This window comes from Ammospiza caudacuta, chromosome 5 (assembly GCF_027887145.1).
Source record: "Ammospiza caudacuta isolate bAmmCau1 chromosome 5, bAmmCau1.pri, whole genome shotgun sequence".
NCBI classification, from domain to species: Eukaryota; Metazoa; Chordata; class Aves; order Passeriformes; family Passerellidae; genus Ammospiza; species Ammospiza caudacuta.
The window spans coordinates 29,623,592-29,649,709 of record NC_080597.1 but is presented as its reverse complement, the minus strand read 5'-3'; the positions used below and the strand labels follow the sequence as shown (position 1 = coordinate 29,649,709).

The 26,118-nt window shown below is 47.6% G+C and overlaps 1 protein-coding gene across 1 annotated transcript; it reads right to left on the bottom strand.

The window, feature by feature from the left end:
• Positions 1-395: 395 nt before the first annotated feature.
• SREBF2 (sterol regulatory element binding transcription factor 2) lies at positions 396-26,051 on the bottom strand. Its single transcript, XM_058805923.1, has 19 exons — positions 25,865-26,051; positions 21,254-21,640; positions 20,157-20,338; positions 18,872-19,012; positions 16,841-17,062; positions 15,604-15,718; positions 15,227-15,408; positions 14,266-14,458; positions 13,155-13,336; positions 11,850-12,123; positions 10,980-11,149; positions 10,616-10,784; positions 9,925-10,045; positions 8,311-8,420; positions 6,894-7,026; positions 6,219-6,387; positions 4,874-5,059; positions 3,878-3,989; positions 396-3,262 (listed from the first exon to the last, which is right to left on the bottom strand). Exons 1-19 carry the CDS (start codon positions 25,944-25,946, stop codon positions 3,042-3,044), a joined length of 3,351 nt encoding a protein of 1,116 aa, XP_058661906.1. The 5' UTR covers positions 25,947-26,051; the 3' UTR covers positions 396-3,041.
• Between the last annotated feature and the right edge of the window lie 67 nt (positions 26,052-26,118).

Genomic DNA, 26,118 nt, shown 5'->3' with positions numbered 1-26,118 from the left:
TTCTGACAGAGTTTTACCAGGGGGAGCAGAGAAACAAAGAGATGGAGCGAAAGGACATTGTTCTAAAGCAAGGTCAGGTAACAGCCTTCCTCCCCTAGAGAAGCTCCTAAAATTGCAGGCTTCTGGCCCAACTCCACCTTGCTTGGCTCTGCTCGAGCCATCATCCTCTTGAGCTGCTTCCAGAGGAGCATGGAGACACCACACTTGCTCCTCCAAGGGACTTTCACTGCAAACGGTGCCGTTCTGTTCTCTAGGTCATCCGGACAAAGGACTGACAGCTTCACGAGACGCCTCTGAGGTTTTATGTCTCTAAAGGACTTTTCAAGCTCACCTCTGCTTAAGAGCAGCTGCTGGGTGGGATGAATAGAGCTAAGAGAAAGAGGGCAGGTGGGAGGTGGTGATAACATTCATCTTTATTAGTTAACAGATGCTCAGAAGCCCTGGAACAGGGTTTTCAGACAGCAGGTATGTTCCCTGGGGAACTTCCCCACCACCAGTTGCATCTCATATCACAAAGCATCCCTACTCTGAACTCCATGTGGATAAATAGACTTTCTTCACATAATCCATAAAACAATTTCCTCCCACCCAAAAACCAAAAAGTTACAGTATATACACACATATAAAAAAAGTTGTAGGGACAGATGGACAGCAAATTTTTGAACAGTGTAGAAAAAACAGGGCAAAGATCCCTCACTCTGGAGGGGGCAGAGACATACCAGCCATGCTAGGACCCTTGGTACTTCATGCTATTCACTACCTGGGTTTCAGCCCAACAGCTTCTCCCAGCTCCTGGCCCAGCCAGTACTCCCTGCAGCCCAGCCCCCAGGGCTCAGACTACCATAAGTGACAAAGTGAAACCTCAGCATCGCTGCTTTCCCAAAGCCTCACCTCCCATTTTACTGAAGCACAGAACTGCCCATGTGCTGCACGCAGACCTGGAGAAATGCAAGGTAACTCAGAGGTTGCCATAGGCAACAAGGAGTTTCTGTATTTCAGGAAAAAAACTCCTTGACAAGGAAGAAAGCATGAGAGCCACAGAAGAGGGGAAAAAAATCAGGAGGAGGCAATCTACTTCCCCAAAACAGGATCACCAGTAAGCTCGTGAACTTGGCAATGAGCAATCAAAATGTGTCCAAATCAAGAGCTGTTCTGCACACTTAGGGCACCTGCTCAAAGCTGAAGTTGCTGCCACCAGAGTGTCCCCTACACTGATCAGACACTCTTGAGAGCAACCTCTCCCCCTCAAACAATGCGCTCCCCCTCCAACCACCGACTCCAGGAAGCAAGGGACACCCCAGCCAGTAGGACAGTACTGGCTATTGCAGCTGGGTGTCCACCAGCTATTCCCCAAATAAAGTGGGGGAGATAGGAAAACACCTTCTGGTCCCCATGCTTTTGTCCACAGCTACAGACCACAATTCCTACTGGGAACAGGCTTTGCTGAGAGACAGGTTTCTCCTGGCCCCAGTTTCCATCTCCTTGAAGCCAGGCAACTCCAGAACTAGCATTACCTGTGTTCAATTACTGCAGCACATGAAATGGCCCTCCCAAATGCCAAAAGACCCTGTGCAAAGGGAAACCACAAGCCCCTATCTTTCTCCTCTTATTCTGAAGGAGCTCATGCCTCTCTGCAAGAACTGGACACATGTAAAAGCTTCTTGCAAAACAGTCCAAGTTTGCAGGAGCTGGGCAGTACAGGCTTGATTGAGACAGGATGGGTTTGGATGGCTGCCTGTATCTAAATGCTTTGAGCTGCCAACATGGAGAACATGCCGGCCATACACATGGCAGAACAGCAATGCCCACTTGCCAAATGCTGGTTTCCACTTATGCACATGTGAGAGGGCAACCACTCTCCACCTCTTCTTTGGAGAGATGCAACAGGAAAGGCAGAGAGAAAGAGGGCGAACCATTCTCTCCCTGTCCCAAATCCACCTCCCACTCCTGGAAAGTCACAGGCAATTCAACACCTGCAAGTCAAACTGCTCGGAATAACAACAGTAAGAAAGCTGGGAGACTTGCACCCTAAACCAGTGCCTCCCAAATCCTGCAGGAGCTGTGGAGGAGTTAGAGAAGGTAAGGAGAAACACCTGAAGACAAGTTCTGGGACTGGGAGTTGAGTAACATAAAAAAAAACTGTTTCTAAAAATTGTTTCTGCGTCAACAAAAAGGCACCAGAGAAGCATTCACCCTTCATGCCAAGTGCAGGGCACTGCATGTCCACCTCTGCTGCCACCCAGCACCAGATGACCAGGGATGCCAAGGTCTTCTATCAGGCTCTGCTTGTTGCAGTCTGCCACAAACCCACCCCCTGCTGAAAACTGGAGGCAGCTATCACAGGAAAAGACGCCTGAAGCAGAAGGGAAGGGAAATCTGCTGCATTGTTCCCCATGTTTTTGTAAAGCCACAAACATTCCTATAAAAAAACCTGTATAAAAACTGTAGAGAAATTTTCCAGGCAGTACTGGCCCCAAGCGATACTCCCAGAGCACCTAGGGAAGTTGGGTCTAGAGGGCTTCAGTTTCCTGACACACAACTCAAGGAAAGCTGGTGCCTTCCCCTCTCTTTTGGGAACAGCCTTAGGCCCCAGCAGCCCCACGGGACAAGGCTTGAACAAATCCTCTGCCCTCCCCAGAGATTTCCTTTCTGCAGAGGTGTTTGGAAAGGGAACAAAATATCCCTGAGGACAGACACGGGATGTGCCACTTCTCTATGCCGTGGGCTTGTGGGCTTCTCTCCCAAGCAGGGATGGGTGATTTGTGTCGGGGCAGCGCTTCTCAACAGCCCCAGGCATAGTGACAAAAACCACAACTAGACAGATTCCTGCTGCAGTGCCTGAGAACAAGCAAGGAAGCTAGTAAAGCTAAACCTGGGGCAAGTTTAGAAAAAAATCAAACCCAAAACCCTCCCTCCCTCTCCCACCCCATCCTGATCCCACCAGCACAGCCCTAACCTAGCACTTTTTCTAAGGTCCAGAAGGGAAGTCCAGGCCGATGCTCAACCAGGCTGTCTTTGCACAAAGGGAACCCCTGCCGGCATTAGGAGGCAGCGATGGCCGTGCCCCCACTGAGCTTGACGATCATCTGCTGGCAGTCGTTGCAGGAGCGCTTGTCCCCCACCTTCTCCAGGGTGCGGGCAGCCTCAGCCAGCAGCACCGCGCACTGGCCCGGCGACGACAGGAAGGACAGGGGGAGATGGCGGCAGGCCAGCAGGATGGCCGTGGCTCGCTCCCTTTGGCCCGGCAATGTGTCCAGTTCACCTAGGGGCAAACAGTGAAGAGAGAAAACTCAAAACAGAGCAACCACCTGCATGAGAAAACCCCACCACAGAGGCCGTCAACTGCTTCTCTGGCTGGCATTCCCTGGCTGAGCCATGAGCAGGGGGCACCCTGAGGGCCTTTGGGCTAGCAGAGGAGAACACTGAGCTAGAGTCAGGTAGGAACTGTCAGTCTGGTCTTCTACAGAGGCAGTTCCTTTCAGCTCACTTCCTAGGGCTCAACCCAACATTGGCATTCATGCTTCCCATTCCCTTATATCCTTCATCTTTCGGCTCTTTTTAGAATTCCCAGCTTCTGCCTTTGCACTGACTGCTCCACACCCCAGACTGCCAAGTTCTGTGCACTTGTAGCTTCATGCAGGCAAATGTTTTCCAGTCTGTTCGCCAACACCTCCAGCCCAGGGCTCGCAGCTCATGTTAGCTGGCTTATAGAGAACATAGCAGAAGCATTGCCTTGAGCCACAGGCTGACGGCAGCTCATTATCCTGACACAGCAGGAGACACTGCAGGTTGTATCTATGCCCCCCACAACTTGCCCAAGCACTGCCCCCTCCCAGTCCCACATGCAGTGGGTCACTGCCTGGGCCCCAGAGCTGACCCTGTTTGCTGCTCTGGGGCGTGCGCCGCCTCAGGCTGTGCTCCAGCAGCTGGTGGGTGCGGGTCGGGCTGGCCCCTGCCATCAGGCGCACGGTGGCCTCGTGGAGGAAGACCTGGAAGGGAAGGCAGGATAGAAGATGAGAGGTGGGCTGGCACAGGGACGATGCTGTGGCTGAACTGTCATCCCTCAGCCACGACATTTCAAGAGCAGAGCACTGACACCTTGACAAAAACAGAGACCCATTTCCACGCTCCTCCCTCATCTTTCCACCTGTCTCTGGGGAATTTGCAGGTCAGGGCAACCATGAGGAAGGGGAAAAAAAATTGACACCTAACTGTGAGTGGCCTGGAAAGGGGAAGGATTGAGAGCAGGGAACAGGGTAGAAAAATCTGAGAGCAAAATTTGGCACTGTGGTCCAGGCAGGATTCTCAACCTAGGCTGCTAGTGCAGTGCTTTGGTAACAGCATCAAACTTTGAAATCTAGAGTTTGGACAACACCAGGACAACTCTCACATCCAAGTATTAGACTCTACTTCCTCTATAGAGGCTTAAAACTAGATGAACTGAAGAGAAGCGGGGAAATGCCAAGGAAAGCACCTGGGGCTCTACAGATGCAGAAGGCATTTGACCCTCCAGCCACTCAGCAGAGCCAACACGGCTGAGGAAGCTTCCTTCCACACTCCCCAGAGGGACAGACCCAGTCTGAAGCCACCTTAATAGGATGCGATGGTTTTGGCAATACACATGTGCTGATGGTTTTCCATGCAGAAACTAAAGTGGATACTTCCCCACATGCACTGAACTCCCACAGGAGTCTCCCTCATCCCCCACCAACAGGAAGTACAGAGGCTGGTAGAAGAAGAGCATCCCACCCCAAGTATCCAAACCACGCAAGCTCAGATACACCCTGTGTTTCCAAGGGCACCAGCTTCCCATCACCCCAGGAAGGGCTACAGACAAGCTGGACGTGGAGCAGGCAGGGAGGCGAGCCATCACCTTGCGGTAGGCGGGTCTGAAGCTGTGGGCTAGCTTGCGCAGGCTGCCCAGGTCGCGCTGGAAGCCCGTCAGCTCGGGGGCCGAGGCGTGGTAGGTCTCCCCCAGCGCCTGGCTAACGTTGGCCTGCTTCTGCCACAGGCTGGTGCGGAGCGAGAGCAGCAAGTCACAGGCCAGCAGCTGGATCATCTGCAAGAGCCAACATGTCCGGGCACAGGCTTTTAGTAACACATAGCACTGGGTGAGTAACAAACTACATGGCTGCTGACACAGCCCATGGGAGGGAACCACAGCACCTCCTGTGGGGTTCCTCTGCCCTCCCCGCTGTGTCACTCTACCACAAGGCACCAAAGGGAGCAGGCCTTTGCATTTTGCCCAAGTGGCATCTCTCAACCAAGACAAGGAAAGGTGCCAAAGGCACATTGTATCAACATTACATGCCCTTGCCTGCACCTTTCACTGAGATCGATGCTAACAAACACAAACTGATCCCATGGAAACACAGCCTCCTGCAGAGGTTTTCCTGCCCAAAAAGTGACACTAACTAGTGGAAAAACAGCAAAGACAGCCGTGCCACCTGCAGAGAAAAAAGAGGCAGTCACGGCACAGCCAACAGCGGCTGCCAAACCCCCTTTTCCCCATCTGCTGCTGCCCCCTAGCACCACTCCCGGCTCTGGGAGGGCTCTCTGCCTGTGCTGCTGAACAGAGAGTGCCTCTGTACTGCACTGCAGAAACATTGCACAGTCACTGCCACAACATGCAATGCAACTACAATGCACTACAGCTGCCACCCAGCAACGATGAAAGGGACCAGAACCACGTCCCATATGCCATGGAGGGAAGCTCCAGTTTTATGTAATCCTGGAAAGAAGAGAAACAAGCCCCACACAAACTCAGGAGTAGCACAGCAGTCACACTTCTGTGTCAGAGGATTCCAACATTCATGAGTGTGGCCTGAAACAAGCAGACTTGACTTAGTGATGTCCTGTTTTACAGGTATCACCAACTTGACCTGGAGGAGAGAGATGGATACTTTCCATCTATGCAGGGCCAAATTCAAACTGGTCAAAGCACCAGAAAGGGGTGACAGCTATTGGCACAGGAGGAGCGAGAGCTGACACCTTGCCCAGGGAGATGACACTGTACTTGTGGCTCTGCTCCCCCATATAGCAGAAACAGAACAATGGCAATGCCCTTTCCAAGGATAGGGAAGAAGCTTCCCCTCTAATCCCATGATCCACAGAGTGAATGCAGAATGTAGCTACAACAGAGAAGTAACACACCTGCAGCAAGACCAACCTTACAACCAAGACAGACCATGTGTTATCTCAGGGCTTACAATGCTTACATTGTTGAGGACAGTGCTGGACGTGCCACTGCTCATGTTGAGGCTGTTCCACAAGTGACTGCTGGCCCTCTCACAGTGACCCAGGGAGCTCTGCTGTCCATCTGCCTTTCCAGACAGAGAGGCCTGCATAGCTTTACACATGTAGAAGGTAGCTTTCACCAGGGCATTCCTGAAAGAGAAAGCAGGTTGCTTTCAAGCAATATCATGTCATGCTGCTACAGCATCAGCTTTCACTCTCCCACCTTCAAGAGATATCATCACTCCTTAGACAGAAAAAAGACGGCAATTGTTCCTCACCTACACAGACAGAACAGAGAAATAAGAGAAACCTGGCAAAGATTCTTTAGTGCAAAAGAACAGAGATGGTGACACCATCCTTTCCATAATCACGTGAGTTTTGGTTGATTTTACAAGGTGGGAGACTGTGTAATTAGAACAAAGCCAAAAGACATCCCTAAAGAAGCAGTTATGACTGACTTCTAGTCCACAGCTTTCCTATCAGTATGCAAGCCTTGACCGACACGTGAACTACTGAGCACACTGGTACTTGCAAAGCACAAGAGACACGCAGCTCCAGAGCACAGGTAGGCGTGACTCCACAGAACAGCATTAGGGGAAGGAGTCACCCCTGTTTACAAGGAGCAGCAGTTTGAAAAGTGTATGAGGCCTACGCACTCTGACATCTCCAGGGACTTTGGCATGCGCTCCACTTCTGCAAAATGTGACCTCACAGCTGCATCGTCCCCTCTGAGCCAAGCGATGGCCATGGCCACAGCTGCCGACCACCACCGGCACACCACGTCGGGACCTGCAAAACAGAACCAGCGCCTGCAGCCCGGGAGAGCACCTGGCTCCCTCACACCTGGGGAAGTGGACAGGTATCACAGGCCCTTGGCAGTGCCTTCCTCTGGGATTGATGCTAATGAGCCCAAACTGATCCCATGGGAACTCAGCCACCCATGGGAATGCTGAAATGTGCTGCAAGAACACAAAAGAACTTGGCAGCATGCAAACACCCTACATCTGACTGCAAGCAGAGTTTTGGATGGCATGTTTGTACCTTGTCAACAAGAAAGTATCGCACCATCTTGTCTAGAAATTTGTTGACTTCCTTCCTGACAATGATCTCCACTCACCATCCCAAAATAATAACTCCACTCATATATACACTCATGATTGGCACTGATCACCATTAAGACAGTACATTGGGTTCCATATAGAATTGTCCTCATTATTTAACATCCCCTCAAAAACTTCCTAAAGCCTGCTTAGGGCAAAAGGATGTTCTGCAACTCTAACCTGCTTTTCAATTGTACGGCAAATACTGACCCAAGCACAGACTTCGCTTTTAAAAAAATAATTATTTAGTTTTCCTACTATGTTTGCTCTATACATTTTAGGTACAGCAGTTAATCTGTGTCTAAAGCTGCACCAGCATCCCAGTGAGCTGCCAGGCGCTGTCTGTACCAACACCAAGCTAAACAAATACTGTACCACCCTGTTAGCAATCCAGCCCAAATGAACACATGGCTCAGAGGGATTCTGCAGCCCATGCTGTCCCACTAAATATACACCAAGGGACCAAAACAAGCCTTCCCAATATATGCCCAGAGCTTGCTCACAGCAGAGGCTGCAGGTCTCTGGAGATTGAGAAATATATCTTGACAGCCACTGTGAAAGTGGGGGCAACCCAGTTCAATAGGTAATTAAATTGAAAAAAACCCTTCCTGTACTTCAGCTGCAATGCTGCCGTGTTTGTTTACATGCTCCACCCTTCCTCTCGCTTTACATTGCTAGGAGCAAGCTCTCAGGCAAGGGCACAGGGTTCAGATTGGAAATAAAATATTGCTCAACAATACAAATAGCAGCAGTCCCTGGCTGGGCACTCAGCATTATAACACAGAGCCAAAATTATAAGCCTTCTTAATCACTTTCTTCCACACTGAGCTGTGGTACCAAACTGGTGTGCAATCAGGACTCACTCCAAGGATTGCATTTCTCCTTGACTAGAGTTTGAGAGGTGGTAGGGAGAGGAAATTTGTATTGGCAGTAAATCCTGCATCTGAAAGAGCTTCAATTCTGCCAGACTTACCCAGGGCAGACTTGAGTACAGAATTGCTGGCAAAGGGTGGGGCTCCACTTCCCATTGAGTCCAAGAAGGAGTTGAGCAACTTCAGGTACTCCATGGCACCTGAGAATTCACTGAAACAAGGAACAAGGCAGATTTTTGCTATGTTGTCAAACAGAAAATACCAAGGCACTTCTCGTTCACAAGTCAAATTTAAACAGTGCTGAACCTTTAAGCCCACAGAAAGCTCAAGCTCTGCAAGTAAAACAACACTGGTGGACTGAAGAGACCACCCCATGATTAGAAGTGCAGAGCAATGCTCTGAGAGGAACAGCTTCACATCTCCCCTTTCATGACCACCAGCAGAGAACTAGACTTAACCTCAAGGCTCACATCAAACATAGACATACATTACAAGCTGATTATAGGCTCCTTTTCAGTGACTGCCTCCAAAAGAGGCTGAATAAACTTCTCTGATTATTTGCATATATGCAAATATGTAAGAATGGAAGCGACAGCATGTTCTCAGTACTGGTCAGAGAATATAGCATAGGCAGCAATGACCTAATTTAACTGGGACATGCTACAGATGAAGATCTTGAGCTCCCACCCCTAGAGTGGGACAAAAAAAGCTTGCTGTTGTACTAGATCTAGTCCTTCCCATGAGGAGACAGGACTCCCAAAGCATAGTGACAATCCACCTCTCTTCTACAAATCCTTTTACCTTCTCTCAACAGCAGCATCTGATCACGAGCAATTAAACCAAACTCTTGCTCATTCTCTGCCAGGAAACAGATTGGGAAAAAACCCAGAGCTACAGAATATTTTTCCTACAGAGGTAGGGAAACTGGATTATCTTCCCATCTGAGGCTTTTACCCACACTTTCTGGGGACAGGATCCTTACAGAGCTTCCCATATATGTATGTAACATTTGCCTAGCACAGCATATCTGGAGATCAGCAAGAAACAGTGCTGAATTACTAGCAAAGGCTGGGTTCCGGCTTCCTGCAGAGTCCAAGAGAAAGTTGGACACGGTTCAATACAAAAAGTTGCTGTTTCCCACCTATTTTCTCCTTTCATTTGGTCAAAGAGCTTAGAGACAATGACAATTATGTTCAACATCATCTTTCCTCCTCTTGCCACATGTCTGTTTGGTTCTTTACTGCAAGTAGATATCACACTCAGTCAGAAGAACACTCATGCACAAAGTAGCAAGCTGGTGGCTTCACTCTCTGACCTGCCAGACCTTCATGCTCTAAAAGCCCTGGACATAGGTCCTGGTTGATAGACGAGGTAGGTGCACACTCACTCACACATTTTTGTCCTCCTGAACATTAAACTTTGTCACAGCAGAGAAAGTGCCATCTATTTAGTTGAGCAATCAACCAGTATTACCCCAGCTAACACCAGAAATCCCCACCACTCCCAGGTTCACCTTTGACTTGAGAGGTTTTAATACCAAGAGGCACAGCTTGCTCTGCTAATAAACAGTGGTGGTCAGACTAGCATTGTCATTCCAAGCCTTTAGCAAGGACTAACCAAGCATTTTGCCCCACAGCACTGGGTCAGTGGTTATGAGCTCTGCCTCAGAGCCTGCTGCTGCGGCCAGCAGTGCCCAGTGGGCCACACATACTCACCATGACTCCTCCTCCTCTTGTCCTGCTACCTCTTTCCTAGTCTGAGGCTTCACAAGTGAATCCACTGCTCGCTCCAGCAGGTTCTCACAGAATGCCTGATGGACCTGTGCAATGGGATCCGCTAGAGAATAAGGATAAACCAAATCATTTAACTTGCATATTGCCCCAGACACCTCCCAATACACTCAGAAAGAATAATCAAAATGTAGGAAAGAGCATGATGAAGAATAGTAGAAGGAAATTCTCAAGAAACGAATTGAATTATTTAGAGACTAAGTTTTAGGGCTTTTTTATCCTTTCAATCCCCTTGTAAAGCTACAGCCTTTGACCAAAGATCCCTCTTGCACTTCAGCCTCTCAGCAGAACAGTGAAAACACTGCTCTGCAGATGATAAACCTTGGCCACGTCAAAGTCACTCCCCAGACATTCAGGGCCACCTTTGGATTGTGTTCCAGCAGGTAAAGACACAAGCAGTATGACACAGCACAGGATACAAAGGGTGGCAAGCCAGACCCCGCAGGCTGAGGAGGCATCTCAGCTTCTCATGCCCTCTCACCCATCAGAACCACAAGCAGGATAGGGATAAAAGAAACACTCTGAAACATGACACCTGCTTTTGTCCCAGACAAGAGTGGAGAGACTGCCTCAAAGCACTGAGATGCCCCACACTTGGGAAATGAGTGTCTCTCACCAGGATTCCTTTGCGTGCAGTACAGGCTCTCCTTTGCAGCAGACTTCACCATCCAGCTGCGCTCCACGAAAAACTTCTGTCCCAGGGGGTGGCACAGCCAACGCAACGAGTCAGGAATGGCACTGCGCTCCGAGCTGCACAGGCTCTGAGCCTGGCTGAGAAAGTAGCTCTGGTGAAAGGAGAGGACAAGATTGAGAACACTGAGGAAAGAGCAGCAACAACGAGGACAAAGATCATATCATAACTGCAGGTCATATTGTAATTGTAGTGCTAGTAGATGCCCTCCCCATGATACAGCAATGCCAGCTTCCAGGCTTTCCTAGCTCTGCTTGAGGGTGTGATCAGGGAAGATAACACAACTCACCGCCAGGAAACCAAGCTTGCCTCCACAGCGGGTTTTCAAGCCAACTGCTGCCGTCAGGTGGATTTCTGCCATTGTGCTGGGTGGGATTTTTTCTTCTGCACACTCAGCCAGATTCACAGCACACAATGCCATGTGCAAGCCCGAGTAAGCTGAGCTGGAGGGAAGTTTACCTGTATCAGCAGGAGAAGGAAAAGTGTTAATTTTTAATCAGTAGTACCAGCTACTAAATACTACCACAATTTGCAGGGCTACTGTCCTAAAGAAACAGTAAGAACCTGTTGATATGAGAAGCTTACACTGCTGTTGCTTCAGCTGCTCTTACAGAGTTTTTTTACTGCATGAACCAACAACTAAACCAAACAATAAGCCTCAACCAATAGCTGTTGCTACCAGCACTAGAAGTAAAAAGTGCACAAACGAGACAATCAACCAGTAAATGATGATGATGCAAAAAAAGACCCTCAATGCTTCCTGACATAAAATTGAAAGTCAAAGCAACATGCATAAGATCAGAAACCAGTATTGAGTCCTTTTCCCTAAAAGACCTTCATGGCCTACAAAAAAAATTACACTCAACAATCTAAGAAATCCATAATTAATTAGTTAATCCAATTTTGAGATGCTGCAGGCGAAACTACAATTCTAAACAGCACTGAAATAAAACATTTGAAATCCCTGTCATATAATCCTGTCATCGACCAATGAACCTGTTGTGTTTTATTAAGTGGCTCCTAGAATTTGTCAGGCTAATTTCTAACAGCAGCCCTCCCGGAGGAGAGAGGCTGTAGTGCTCTCCATGAATGTTCCAGGATCAGCTGAGTCTCCTCATTCAATAACACCAGACAGCAGATCTGCCACCTCTGCTCCCACCTGTTATGTGGAGCTGATGGAGTTTGTGATATGCTAGGGCAGCATCCCGAGCGCTGGTCTTGGCCTCATCCTCGAACCCAGCGGTGGCCTCCCTCGCCCGCCACTGATGAGAAGTCCTCTTTAGCAGCCACCGCACCAGGGCCAGCTTCTGCAGGCTGTAGCGGATCACATTCCAGGACAGGCTGCAGGCCAAGTCCAGGCGGGAAGCTGGCAGCGCTCGCCCGAGTACTGACAGGCAAGTCTGCAGGTTTGACGCAGCTGCAGCAAAATCACCCTGCAAATGACACAATGAAAGGTTTAGCAACAAAAGTCATTAACAGAGACACTTTGGGACCTCCTTGGCACTGGAAGCAAGGCAAACTCATGTGCAAGTCCCTCTTCAGCAGAGGGACATCAACACAGAAACTGAAAACATAACAGCAGTTTACACCAGCTTGAAATCTGTCCCTAAATACACTTTCTACACATGGTTCTGATCCTGTACTCTCTGAGAGACACATCAGCACTAGATGAAAAGAGCTTCCTGCTTTGTCAAACACCATGGAAATTTCAGGGTCCCTCAACAATATGTTGTATATAATGTTATAATGTTGGAATGTTGGAGGACACAAGAGAGATGATGGACTTTGGACCCGGTTAACATAAGAGATTTGATAACAGGATGCCTTGGCAAAAGCAAACGAAACTTTGAAAATTAGACTTACATTGCAAGAAGATTAAATCAAACAGGTTTACCAGAAAAAGAAAATCACATTAAACTCTGCAAGCAAGAGATGATGTTATATGCATAACTTTGTGTATGTGATTTTAACCTAATCATTGTAGTACACATTACTAGTCTCCCTGAAATAGTAGATAAATGTTTGTATCCCACAATAAAATCGGATTCTGATCACCAAGTCAGTCTACCCGTCCCTCTCCATCGCCAATATTATAATATAATGTTTCCTCAACAATAAAGAGGACTTCCAAGATGCTAGAAGATAGCAGACAGACATAGCAGAGGCCAGACTCTGGATAAAACCCAAGATGTTGCTGCCAAAAACTAATACAAGATGCAGTAGCTAGCAACAAGGACAGAGATTAGGAGCCTCTTCCTCTGCTTCCATGCCTCACTAACTTAGACTGAGTAGGACAGTAATCTGCTCAGAACAACCTGGCAACAGCTTCTCTGAAATCACACAGGATGATCCACTCAAGGAATACAGTATCTAGCAGGTGCCAAGCCACTGCCTCATTGGGAAACATTTACCCACAATCCCATCTAAAAGATGCATTTGATGCAAAACAACGAGTCAGCTTTACCCGTGCCAAATCCAGGTCCGCTTGCTTGCGGTGCCTCCAGAAGGTGACTGAGGACCTTGAGTGCAGCCGGGTCACCGGCTCTCCGTGCACGAGGAGCTTTATGAACACGCTCAGTACAATCACTCCATTCACGAGCCACAGGATTAGGGTGGGCATCACCCAACCAAACCAACCAGCTGCATCTACAAAGGATGTCCCAAAAAGGAAACTTAAAATCTAACCTGGACACCAAAAGCCTGGCAATACAACAAGGGCAGACTCCAAAGGGTGTCTTGCTATGCTTGCCACGTGTTTAATCAGCTTTTGCAAAGAGTGCAGCTCAATCAGGAAACACCTATACCAACACCTCTTAACCCAAACTCCAACCCTCAACATTCCCAATTAAATTATTATTTTTACAATATTGTTGTATTAAAAAAAAGATCAGCACTTAGTTTTCCAAGAGCTGTCTTCTGATTTTTCTGTAAGTCACACCCACAGGTACTCAATACTCCAGTATCATTTTCCAATCTTTTTAAATTTGCAAAGCAACACTGAGGAACCATATTTACCAGTCATGAAGACAACTGCATGCCTACAGCATCCCCCCACCCTCTCCTAAGCTGAACTTTTAACTATGAATTTTAGGGAATGAGTGTATCAACAAGCCCAGCTGCAAGACTCCATAGCAACAGTGTAGTAATACTCAATCATGAAGTGACAAAAATCAGTCAGTTACTTTAAAACCAAATACAAAGTGAACATGCCTCAAAGACTGGTGAAGACAGGAAGACACCCTTACCCTGAACTAATTTTCAAGGATCTATGCCAAAAACCCAAGCTGCTGGGCTACAAATAGGTGCCACCTCAATCTCACCACACTGAGCCATGGCTGGTTTATGCAAGAAGAACACTGGATGTGAATTGGAGCCACATCCAAGCTGGCTCTCCTTCCGTGCCCTGCACTGCAGTTGCTGCCCTTCCCCACCCACTAAACAAAGGTCGTACAACTCCCTGAGCACACAAAGCCATCCTGCTGAACCACAGCCACCCTTCACTTTGTGACCAGGTGGCTTTTAGGGGGACTGTAAGGCTGGACGTCCCCATGGCCCAAAGCATGCCAGCCCTTTACCTGACTCGATGGTCAGCACGCTCCTGCCGGAGCCATGGCGCACCAGGCTGTCGGACTCGGGGCTCCCGCGCACGTCCAGGAGGGACGTCAGTGGATTGAAGGAAAGGCAAAGGAATGTGAGAGCACACAGGAGGATTCGAGAGCGATCCACCATACCAAGCGCCACAGGAGGAGAGTCAGGGTCATCTTTAACCTTCAAGGGAATAGGAAGGGAGAGAAAAAGGAGAGAAAACCCAATGTTTACCATTCTGGAGCACAACAAATGTTTATGCCAAGGAAGGGATAGGGAAGAAGGAGAAACAGAACATGTATAAATTTGCTTTTGAGCTCCAGATAAGCAAGAACTAAGCTTTTCTTAGCTTAGTAAGATAAGGCTGAAATATTTGACTGCCTTCAACTTCCTTCTGTGTTCAGTCATGTCAAGTATTAACTGTAACTGTATCCCTGGGTTAGGCTAGGATTAACCTTTGCTGCCCTTACTCTTTCGAAGATCTCCCAGAAAACCCACTTCTGTGATATCCATAAAACAAACCCATAAGCCCAAGACAGCTAACAGCTTTTTGTTACTCTGAGAGGGGGAATGGAGATTCCATCCCCTCCATTTCCAAGTTCTCCTGCTTTACTCACTGGACATACATATGCTGGAAAGCCATGGGCTCCTTGGGTAATGAACATGCACTTTAAATCCACAGAGACTGTACAGGGGCTGAAGGAGAAGTACAGTTCTTCCAGCAACTAAAGGTACAGCTCAGGTAATACAGCTCAGGAAATAGTCTCAGTAATTTAAAGAAAGACAGAACACAAAGATGCACCCTCCTCACCCTTACAAAGGATCTCTAAGCCCTGCAAATCTGCTTGCCAGATGTCTGCTGGTTCCACTCTTGAGAATAAGAACTCAAATTCTGGCTCTTCAATATCCTGAAGAAGATAGGTTATATTTGACAGTTCAAGTCACAACTACCTTTGCATCGTCAAGGAGAGGGCTTCCTGGCTCTGAATCAATGGAATAGGGAGAGAAGCCAGCCGGAGATCCTGAATCAGATGCTGGAGGAGACATCAGCAGCACGTTCTGGTTGAAGTCATCAATCTTCAGGTCTACATCGTTGTCAACCAGACTGCTCAGGTCAATGCCCTTCAACAGCTCTGAAAAAAATCAGAGTGCATTATGGACATGTTACTCCATCCTGACTCGTGTCAGTAGCTCTCAGATTGGCTCAGTCATCTGTAGTAACACTGGCCACTATCCATACAACCTCTGTGAAGGATAAGGAACTGCAAGATAACATCCTACATCCATGCTGACTGCCTCCCATCTGCTACAGAGCCTCCACAACTTACTGTTTTTTTGGTTAGCCAGCTTCAGAACCATGTTCTCCTGCCTCAGCTTATGGTTAGCTTGCTGCAGGTATTTAATGTAGTCAATGGCTTTTCTCAGGACTCCAGACTTGTGCATCTGTAAGGAATTAAATGTACAAAAAGCAGTTTATATTAAGAGCATCAAAGGATCACTGCTGCCTGTAGGAATACCACAACCCTTTGTATTATGTGATGAAAAAATGGTATAAAGGACTCTCAGCAGCTGCAAAGGAGCCATTAGCAGAGCATACTCTGTGGGCAGGGTATCAAAGATGGACAAGGATGAGGTCTCTCTAAGATCTTTTAAAAACAGTACAAGAGAAACTGATTAACATCCAAATAACAACGGAGTTGACACTTAGGTTTCAGCCAGAAACAGTCCCTTGAAAGTACCACAGTTTGTAAATGAAGTGGGTCAGTTCAGGGACAGAACAAGCTGCCTAATCACTGATAAATTCTGAGATAAGTAGTTCCCTCCTTGCCTTACTCACTTGGCCATCTCCATGCAAATCCCTGCTTCCAGCAGCAGTGGGCAAGTTTATCTGTTTATCTTCTAAACATAAGCCACAAGTACTATGAAGCCACTGCATAATATAGATGTTTTCAAAAGCTTCCACTTCCAGCAATAGGAGGTGACTTCACTAGTGCACTTATTTGTGCAGTAGTCACAGGAGGTATCAAGAATACTAATCAAGAATACTACTGCCTGCCTCACCAGCACGAGGTAAAGCAAGTGGGAACAAACCCTGAATATGTGGTGCAAGAAAGCTTCCAATATTTGAGCAAGCAGGAGTTTTTACAGCTCAGTGTTTAAAGGAAATAAACTGGAAAGCTCTGTAAACCCTCATCCTTACTGCAGTCACATGGAAAAGGAAACAATTGAAGCAAGATCTTGTTTAGCTGAGTTATCAAAACGTCCACTTGGATATTCTACCTAGAGGGCCTATTTTAAGTTAGATCTAATTAATATAATAACAAATGCATAAGGTATAGCTTATTTTCAAGAAACAGTACCACTAGCATAGTAAAATTAATATTTTACAGATGACCCTTCCTGAATACAATTTGGAACACAAGTGATTCTCACCAGCCTCACCCCGATACATGTGTGCATGCTACTAACAGCTGCATGTACCCAAATGCTTCATTTGGTAGAGCAAATGAGCACCTGCAGACTAGTATTTGTGACACCACATTTGCACTTATCTCCCATCTTTACCTTGGCATCTGTCCCCATGACCAGGTCCTTCAGCTCAATTATTTTGTCATTTATGGACGACCGGTAGCGCTTTTCAATGATGTTGTGAGTTGTTCTCCTCTCTCCTTCTTTGGGTGGTTCAGGTTGCTTGACACCCCCAGGAACTTGTTTAATAGGCACCTTTTCTTGTCCCACCATCACTGGCATTGTGGTCAAAATGGTCCCATTGCTCCCAACAAGGGTCTACAAAGACAAAGACCACACATACCAAGTGTCAAAAGCAATCAGCCAATTTAGATAAGGTTTATGATGGCAAAAGAAGGAGTAAACAGGAATCAGGAAAAGTTGGTACAGCTCAGAAAATGTGTGAGATGCCAAAATCCTTCAATCTTTCTTGGCTGGCACAAGCACTGGCACAGAAACACAGGAAAAATCTGTGCCAGATTTTCACAGGAAAAATCTGTGTCACTCTGGCTCCCACACTGGTCACTGTGGAATAGGAACATCTCTTGTTCTCCAAACACATCAACATTTCTGCCAGTACTACGCTCTGTTCATCCATTTAAATAGAGAAAGGGACTAAAGCTCCCCCTTGTTCCTACAATCTTTACACTCCAAGTGTCAAAATCCACCTTTTCTCTGGACAAATAATCATGAAAACAACAACAGCCTACACTGCTTCCACTGACACAACAATAATGCTGGAAAGGATCCAACTATGAAAAAACAACCTTTGGCTTAAGGAACACAGTTCAAATTGATTTGAATTTCATTAGATGAAAAAAAAAACCAACCCATAAGCTATAAAAATGCCTTAATATGAGGAGCTAAGACTAATGAGTGATCTACAGCAGAATGGAAAGCTCAAACTTGGGCATCTAGATGTAGGACAGACCATCTAAGCAAACCAAAGCAGTATGTACTCAGAAATAAAAAATTATGAATCCCACCAGAATAGCTGCACAGAGGGCTCCTAGGACAGCTGTAATGAAAGAAAGTTTAGACTGCTTAATCCAGAAAAGCAAGATTTAGAAAGGCACACGTGCTCTCTGAAGTACACCAAGGATCAGAGAAGCAAGTAGCTAGGGAGAGTAAGAGTTATTTCTGTCAAGAAAACAAACACAGTAACTAGCCTAGAGGAGCTAGCCGTGAGAATAAACTAGTAATGAGCAATTTCAGAAACAATTACAGCTGAAATAGTCTCCTAATTAGGATACAAAAAATTAATTCGGTTTCACTTCAAGCTGGAACTTGACAAATAAGTGAATTTAAGTCCTATACCTTTCCTTGGTTAATATCCACCTAATTTCAGCGTGTTCAAACATGCCTCATATAGACACAATCTCGTAAACCTCAAGTTGTGTAAAAACGTCATCTAAAAGCAAGCAGATGATTGAAGATTTTAGCCTGGCTGCTAATAAGTATCTAAGAAGCCTACCATGCTATTGCAAAACAAGTCAAAATTTAGGTCCACACTGACAAGCTTATCTCCCCCAGTAAATATTTACACAAAGATATCTGTTCAGAACATACAAGATCATAATAAATGTTTCATTGGGGGCATAAATTTCTAAGACTTGATTAGAAGTGGAGGCCATGAAGTACAATTGCCACCTCCAATGAATATGACAAATCCTCCCTGCAATGCCTCTGAAAAGTAGTTTAATTAGTTGTCACAATAATGTATTATTATTAGACACTACTGAGGGGCAAAAGGAAGTTCCACAGGTACTCTGAGCAAGTCAGCTTTTGGCTTCAAGTTAAAAACTAGACTGAGTTTTTAGGTCATATTCCTCATAGTACCAGAAAAAGTTAAACAGAAATGTGCCCTTGATCTTTGCTTACTGGCCATGGGAAGGCAGCCAAACAATATAATCTGTGTGCTTACCCTTGACAGAAACAGGGTATTACTTGTCCTGGACGTGTGTACAACAGCCCTCAAATCCCCCTCTTGTCTGTGCCACTGCAGAACACCAAAGCACAAATCTCTTCCTTGTGTTAATAGCAAAGGTCAACAGTGAGGAGAGGGATGGAAGGACAGCCATAGGGTACCTGCAGAGCTGTGGTCTGAATGGGAGCAGTGAGTGCTGTCAGTGCTGGGTTCTGTACTGCAGCCATAACAGGATTGCCATCTGTTTTCAGGGTTGTCAACACCAGGGAATCCGTTTTTATGATCTGAGGTTGGACGAGAACCTAGGTTGAAAAGAGTTACAGGTGAAGAGGAGAGCAGGCTCAAATTTCCCTGCTGATCTCAGTAGCCAGAGGTAAGCACTGACAGAGCTTTAATAGCTTTACAACTTGGTGGCTGGCAAAAGAGCAAGGTATTTCTTTGACTTGTACCCTGCATCACCTGGATGCTTTCCAATACAAACCCTGAGTAGGAGACAGGCTGAACAGCAGTGGATAGTGCGGGTCAGAGGAACCACCAGGACAGTGGTTTTCAAATCAGTCACCAGAAGTAAACAAGTATATAAAAACACAAAAGAGCTGATGGAAAAGCTGCTTTCCCCTCTCCAGTTACACCTATAATTAGCTCTCTACATTAACTGTCTGAGTATTCAGTCTAACACAGCTAGGACAGTCTGCTCTGGCAAACACCCATAGTAGTTCTCCTGCGATTTCACTGAAAGGATCTGTGCCTTTAACATCAAGTAGACCAAAATCCACTCTAGGTTATTTTGCTCTTATTTCTTTCAAATACCTTTTTGACTCTCTGAGAACACCAGAGATGGCATAATACAACTGAACCATAGTAACTTTGTCATACTGCGTCTCATAGACAAACATTTTTCTTAAATACAAAGACGCACAACAGTGAAAAAAAAATCACATGGCACAGTAAAACAGTAAAACAATTAAAAAAACATGACAGAAGAATTAAAAGAACACATTCTACTATCAACCAGTCCTTGTAAGACTTGTAAGGTAGAGGTGATGGACGCGCAAAGAAGGCAGCAAAAGTCAAAGAAAGTCTGTTCAAGTAAAGTTTCCAACTGGGTTTGGCAGTACCAAGTTAAAAAATAATTTTAGACTGCATTTAGTTACGGTTTTACTGAAAACAGTTGCTGAGCATTGCCCAGAAGTCACATCACATCTCACAACAGGAACTCTCACATATGACCTGCATGAAGTAAAATGCTTCTGGGACACAGGCTGGCTAGAACCTCTCAGGTTTCTAAACCTGTCAGGTCTAGAAACATTTGTGCAGAAGCAATCCCAGCCAGGATCACCAGCCCTACAGCTTCACCACTTCTCCCCGGACGAGCCAGGGGACCAGACACAGGAAAGCACTTTCTTGTTCTACTGGATCCCCCCATCATGCTGCATTTTTACTTACTGGAACTTGCTGAACCTGTGGTGCAGCAACAGTCTGGACCGTGGCAGGCGTTAAGGTCTGGATGGTGCCGTTGGCAGCCTGTGTCAGCACTCGCTGGGCCTGCACCGTCTGCACCTGCTGCTGGATTGTCACTGGCTGGACCTGTGAGGATGTCACCAGGCTCTGGACCTGAGGCTGGAGAACTGAAAAGCAGAAGAGATGTCAGAAATGGTCAAGAGACACACATCTCCCTCCTGGAGCCCGGAAATGCTCCTAGCATCACTCCTCTTCTTCGCACTGCTTCTTAGTAGGCAGCATTCATCTAACACATCCCACATGTTGGGAGACTTCCAGCTGCTTTGGTGCTTTCTGAAAGAGGACACTGCACCTAGAATAGCAGCTTTCCAGGAGGCAGAGGATCAGCTAAGAGAAAATAGAGCCAAAACTCTTTAGGCTGATAGCACAGGACTCTGCTTCAGTGGCATTACACAGGCCATCCAAACTGCACTTTCCCACTCCCCCTGGTCTTGGTGGATCATGGATCCTATCTGTCATGTAAAGAATCAAAACCTACTGAAGAGGATCAAATCATCCAGCATTCACAAAGGAAGATTGCTAAATATTCCTACAGGTGTGTCTGCTCAGTGCAAGCACTGAGCTCCATAGTTTGGTAGATAAAATGTGCCTTCATTCCAGACTGCTGTGTGGGACAGACTGGATCTGCCCAGTGTACTCATCAGTGGGAGGACAGGGTTGCCAACAATGATGTTTTAAGACATCTTTTCTCAAGCCTCCCAAGAGCCATAGGGCAGAAGGCCAGGCCAGAGGAGAAGAGCAAGACAACAATTATGGTAAGAGGTTGCACAAAAACACTTAAGATCTCATTCCTGACAATTTCTTATGCTCCCCAACTCCAAAGCCACACAGGCAGGAGAAAGGACACCCCACAGGCAGCATCACAAGAAAATGATCATCAGGCTTGTCATGGCTGAGGATGCACTTGGAGTTTGAACACTGATGCTATTTACTGCAAGTGCACCAGGCACATCCACAGCCTGAGCATCCTGGAATCTCGTGTGCACGAGGCACACCCGTAGCCTGAGCACCTCAAGCACTACCTTGGAAGCTTGTAGCTGCATTCTGGTAGATGACTGGCTGCTGGATAATCCTGGTCTGGGGAGCAGAGCTGAAGGTTGGTGTGATCATGACGGCCTGCTGCTGGAGCTGAGGCTGCACTGAGGGCCGTGGCTGCAGGACCGGCGCCGAGCGAGGAGGGGCTGCAGGCGCCGTCTGCGCCGTTTTCACGGGCAGGCTCTGGAGCTGGGGGGATGCAGGGGGTGCAGGGAAGGTCTGCAGCTGCACCTGGCTGAAGGGCTGCTGCAACTGCGGCTCCAGGGTCCCGCTGCTGCTGCCACCGCTGCTGCTGCCCTGGAAGGTGCTGGACAAGGGATCCATAAACAGGTCCGTGAAGTCTCCTCCCTGGTTATTGACAAACTGCAGCATCTCTGCAAAACAGAAGAGAATCTGTCCAACACTATTTCGTCACCTGCATACTTTGACACCTGCCATTTACATCATGGAATTATGGTGTGTGCACAGAAGGGAGCTCTGGGTCCTTCAAAACCTTCAGAGAACATCACACCAATGTAACACCTCCAGAGAGACCAGGACGTGGCCAGCAGCAAAGCACTGCTGCTGCTGTTCGGGGCAAAAAGTAAGACCCTCCCTCAACACTTTCCAGACAACCAAATTCAAGCACAGACTAGAATTTAAAACCATCTCCAATATATATCTAAAATATTAGAGGCTTGTTCCATCACTCCTTCAGTCTAACCCTTGCAGAAGGAAAGAACCAAGCGCCTCCACAATTCCAGCACTAATCATTTTCCCATCCAACTTTTGGGAGCTTTCCTGTCTGTACTGCCCCACGGAGTATCTGGAAGAGACAGGATAAGAATTCATCTTATCTCTCTTACTTACAAGCATAACAAAAATTCAGGAAAAACCATAAAAGGAAACACTACTTTATAAAACTGTACCAGGATAAATCCATGCATGTGTTTAAAACATCAGAATAACTTTTTCTGTTGGTTTTATGTCTGCAATCACTGCACAACAGGTTTTCTCCATCCCACCTTCTCCAGGATTTTATGAACCCACATCAAGAAGCTCCTACTGCAACACTATAAGCCTTTCCCCTAGAGGTGAACATTTCACAACCAAGAGATCATTGCTCACAAGCAGAGCTTCTTCTTCCCTCCATCTAATCCAATTAAATACCTTAAGACATGTGAATGCTTTCCCTGATCTGTGTGCAGACAGTGGCATGAGGAATCAGACATTCTTCCCCACCCCAGGACCTGTCCCTGCTGCACTGGCTCTTCCATGGTCTTCTGAAAGTCCTATATCTTTTTTTCAGGAAACAGGAAAAGAGGGGACCCACAAACCTAAGAGAGATTATAACAAAATAATAAATATGGGTGTAGGAAGCAAAAAATAGGTCTTGGTGTAAGAAGCCCTTTGCTGTATTTTTTCCTATAAATAAGAAATCTTTCTCATTCACAAACCCCAAAGGATGTCACTGCTGTGATTTATGAAGCAGGTTTGAAGCAGTAAACTTTTGACAAGAAGTTTCCACGGATTATATCCCAGCAATAGGAGGGCTATTAATTTGTTCAGCACTCTGAAATGCCACCCACACATTATCCAATTAATTTGTCTGACACTCCTTTGGCTGAAACAGAGCAAAGGGATGAATCCTCCTCCAAGCCTCCTGCTCCCTCAACACACGTTTCAACATATTTCTGTGATACTACCACTCTTCCCTTTGGATAGCAATCCCTCCACACCCTGACACACATTTAAGCACTGGCCATGACCACTGCTCTCAAGAACTGGAGTCTGTTGGAGGGAAGAGCTTGGGAGGAGATGTGTCCTCCTGACCTGTTCACAGCCTGACACTAAGTGGGGACGCGCAGCTCCCCCAGCATGAGGTACAGCCAGCCTCAGGGACCAGCTGGACCAAACCCTTGTCTCCACTCTTCACTAAAGGAATGAAAGATTTTTTTTTAATGCATTGCTTTAACTGGCTTTCACAAAACTGTTTCAAGATCAACATCTAGCTGGATATTAAACAGCTCTTCACATTCCAAGTGACTTCAGCTAAGCCCATCCCAAATAACCCTCACCATGATAAAACTGATAATCCAGACTATGTCCCAAACTCTGCATTTGATGGTTTTGCTATTTCACTATCAGATAACACCACTACAAGTAGGGAATAAACAAATCAGATGAGATTTGCTCCGGAAGAGTAAATTCCAGCATAAGAACAAAGTGTTAAGCACTGCTTTAAAGAATGTTGTGTTCAATGCAGCAGATTTAACAGATTACTTTAAAAATTACTACTGCTCACACAAGTTAAATCACATCTTTATGACAGACTTAACTTTGACTAAATGCAAGAAGTCTTAAGCTTAATTTTTAAGAATTAAGACTGCCAGGAAGTATGCCACTCTTAATTAAAACCCACCTCTTTTAAAGGACTCAAGACCTTTCCTAATAACCACACACAAAAAATTAAAAGCAAGATAAATAGACAACACCCAAAATCTAAATCTCTGCTTTTTAAAACATCTTTGCCTACTCAGAAATCAGAATATCTACACTGACTGTGAGAAACCTCAGATGCTTCTGGAGCCATCAGTGATAAACCCAGTGTCACCAGAGTCTGGCACCGTCTGTGCCAGAGGTATTTCAGGCCCTAAAGCAGAGTGACCTTACTGCAGAACAAAATCCCAGCCCAACCCAAGGCTAAAAAATGTCAACAAGGTATTACAAAACCAAAACTGAGCCCACCAAGGGCTTCTGCCACTTTCATCTGCCCAGGGCCTGAATACCAGGCAGAAAGGCAAGGGCTGGGCTTCAGCTGCCTCTCCCAGGCAGTGGCTCAGCTCTCCAGCACAGAGGCTGCTCTTCCTCACACTCCTGGAGGTGCTGTGCTCTGAGAAAAAGAAAGCAGCAGAGACCTTAACCTCAATAGAGAGAAACAACCTCTGTCCTGAACCCTGCTGTGCTTTGACCTCCCAGAGACTCAGACCTTGAACTCCGATGCTGCCCAGCAGTGCCTGCCAGCAGGAGATGCCCATGGCTGGTGAAACAGCTTGTGCTGGGGCAAGAGGCAGAGCCTCTTGTGCCACTCTTGTGTCCTGTCTGGAAGTATGAACCCAGTGAGCAGTGACATCCCAGAGCACATCCACCACAAAAAACCAAAATCCACTCAACAGGCAGTGAGGAGCCCCCTCAGTCTGAACAGGAGAGGAACACCCACAAGACAACTTAAAAACCAAATGAAAACTCATGGAAAATTTCAAACCCTGAGATGAATCCATGCTGATGCACAAAAAAAGCAGGATTGTCACGTATCCTTCCCCTGCCTTCCCCAGGAAAATCCACCCCGGAGGTGGGGAGGAAAGTGAAGCTCGTTTTCCTAAGTTACTCATGGCTCTGAATCACACCTCCCAGGGCACACCTCAGTTCAGAGCCATCGCTGGGTTTATCAATTCCTCTCAGCTTCCGTATGGAACCTGAGACCTCATTACGTGGTGCTCAAACAACAGCAAACACCTCCTCCAATGTGCATTGTCAAACTTCATGAGCAATAACCAAACCCATTGCACTCTCATAAGGTACATTCTTCTTTTACAACCAAAGAAAGAAAGGAGTATAAATTTCACCCCAAGCCATGTGGCAAATCAGTGTCAATTAGACACCTAAAAATACTGGTAAAATTTCATCTCCCAGCTGCTAAACAAGGATATTTTGGACACCACCAAAACTGAGCTCTGCTTGGGATTACAGCCCAGCAGAGCAGTGAGCTAAGGCAGGAGCTCATCTCCACCAGCCTACAGTATAGACCACACCGAGAAATATCATTTTAAATGTGGCTTTCAGGAACTGCTCGGTGTCGCCAAAAATACACATAAAATAGGCGTCACACGCAGGCGCTTCGTTTTGCTGCACTTCGGCGGAAAACAGGGGTTTTCTCACAGGTCTGTGCAGTGCCAGCGATGCAGTAAAGTTTCAGGATGACAGGGAAAATGGGAAATTTAGGCAGTTAGAGCTGTTTGGATGCAGGAGGGCTTGGAGGCTCGGCCTCCCACGGGCACTAGTGGAGGCACAGCCTCAGCCATCGTTTATCACCTACTTTAAAGTAGCCACGAGGAAACACGGGGGGACCGTGGGCAGCGGCGGGAGCAGGGGGACAGGGGCAGCGCTTTCCCCGACCCCACCCCAGGCCGGCCACCGTGGAAGGGCGGGCTCGGCAGCTCGGACCCCCACGGCCTTCCTGCGGCTACGGCCTCGGCTCCGGGCGGGCGGCAGCCCCGCGAGAGTCGCTCAGAAGCGCTCCCCTGACAGGGCGGACACGCGTGGCCGCTCCCAGGCGGGCGCTGCCCAGCGGGACGGGCTCCGCTGCCCGCCTGCGCCCACCCGGGATGGTGGCACAGGGGGATGCCCGCTCGCCCCGCGCCCGTGGCAGCCCGTACCGCGTGGGAAGCGCCCTCACCCCGAACACTCCAGAAGCACGATCCAAGGACCGCCCGCCCACGCCTCCTGCCCCGGCAGCCGCGGGCCCGCGCGGGGACACCCAGGCGCTCCCCCCAACACGCGTGGGGAGCCCACGCGCGCCGTCTCCACCCCATCCCCCCGCTCCTTCCCGCAGCGCCTACCGTCGATGTCGCCCAGGGTGAGCTCGTCGCTCAGCTCAGTCAGGGTGTCCATGTTTTCGGCGGCCAGCTCGCCGCCCTCCATGGCGCAGGGCCCGCCGCCGCCCCGGGCGCTCAAGCGGAGGCTGCTGCTGCTGCCGCTGCCGGCGGGCGCCGCCGACCCCGCGCCATCTTGGGCCGGCCCGCGGCCCCGCCCCCGCGGCCCGGGCGCGCGCGCCCCCCGCGGTTTGTTGTCAATGAGACCAGGTCGGGCCCGG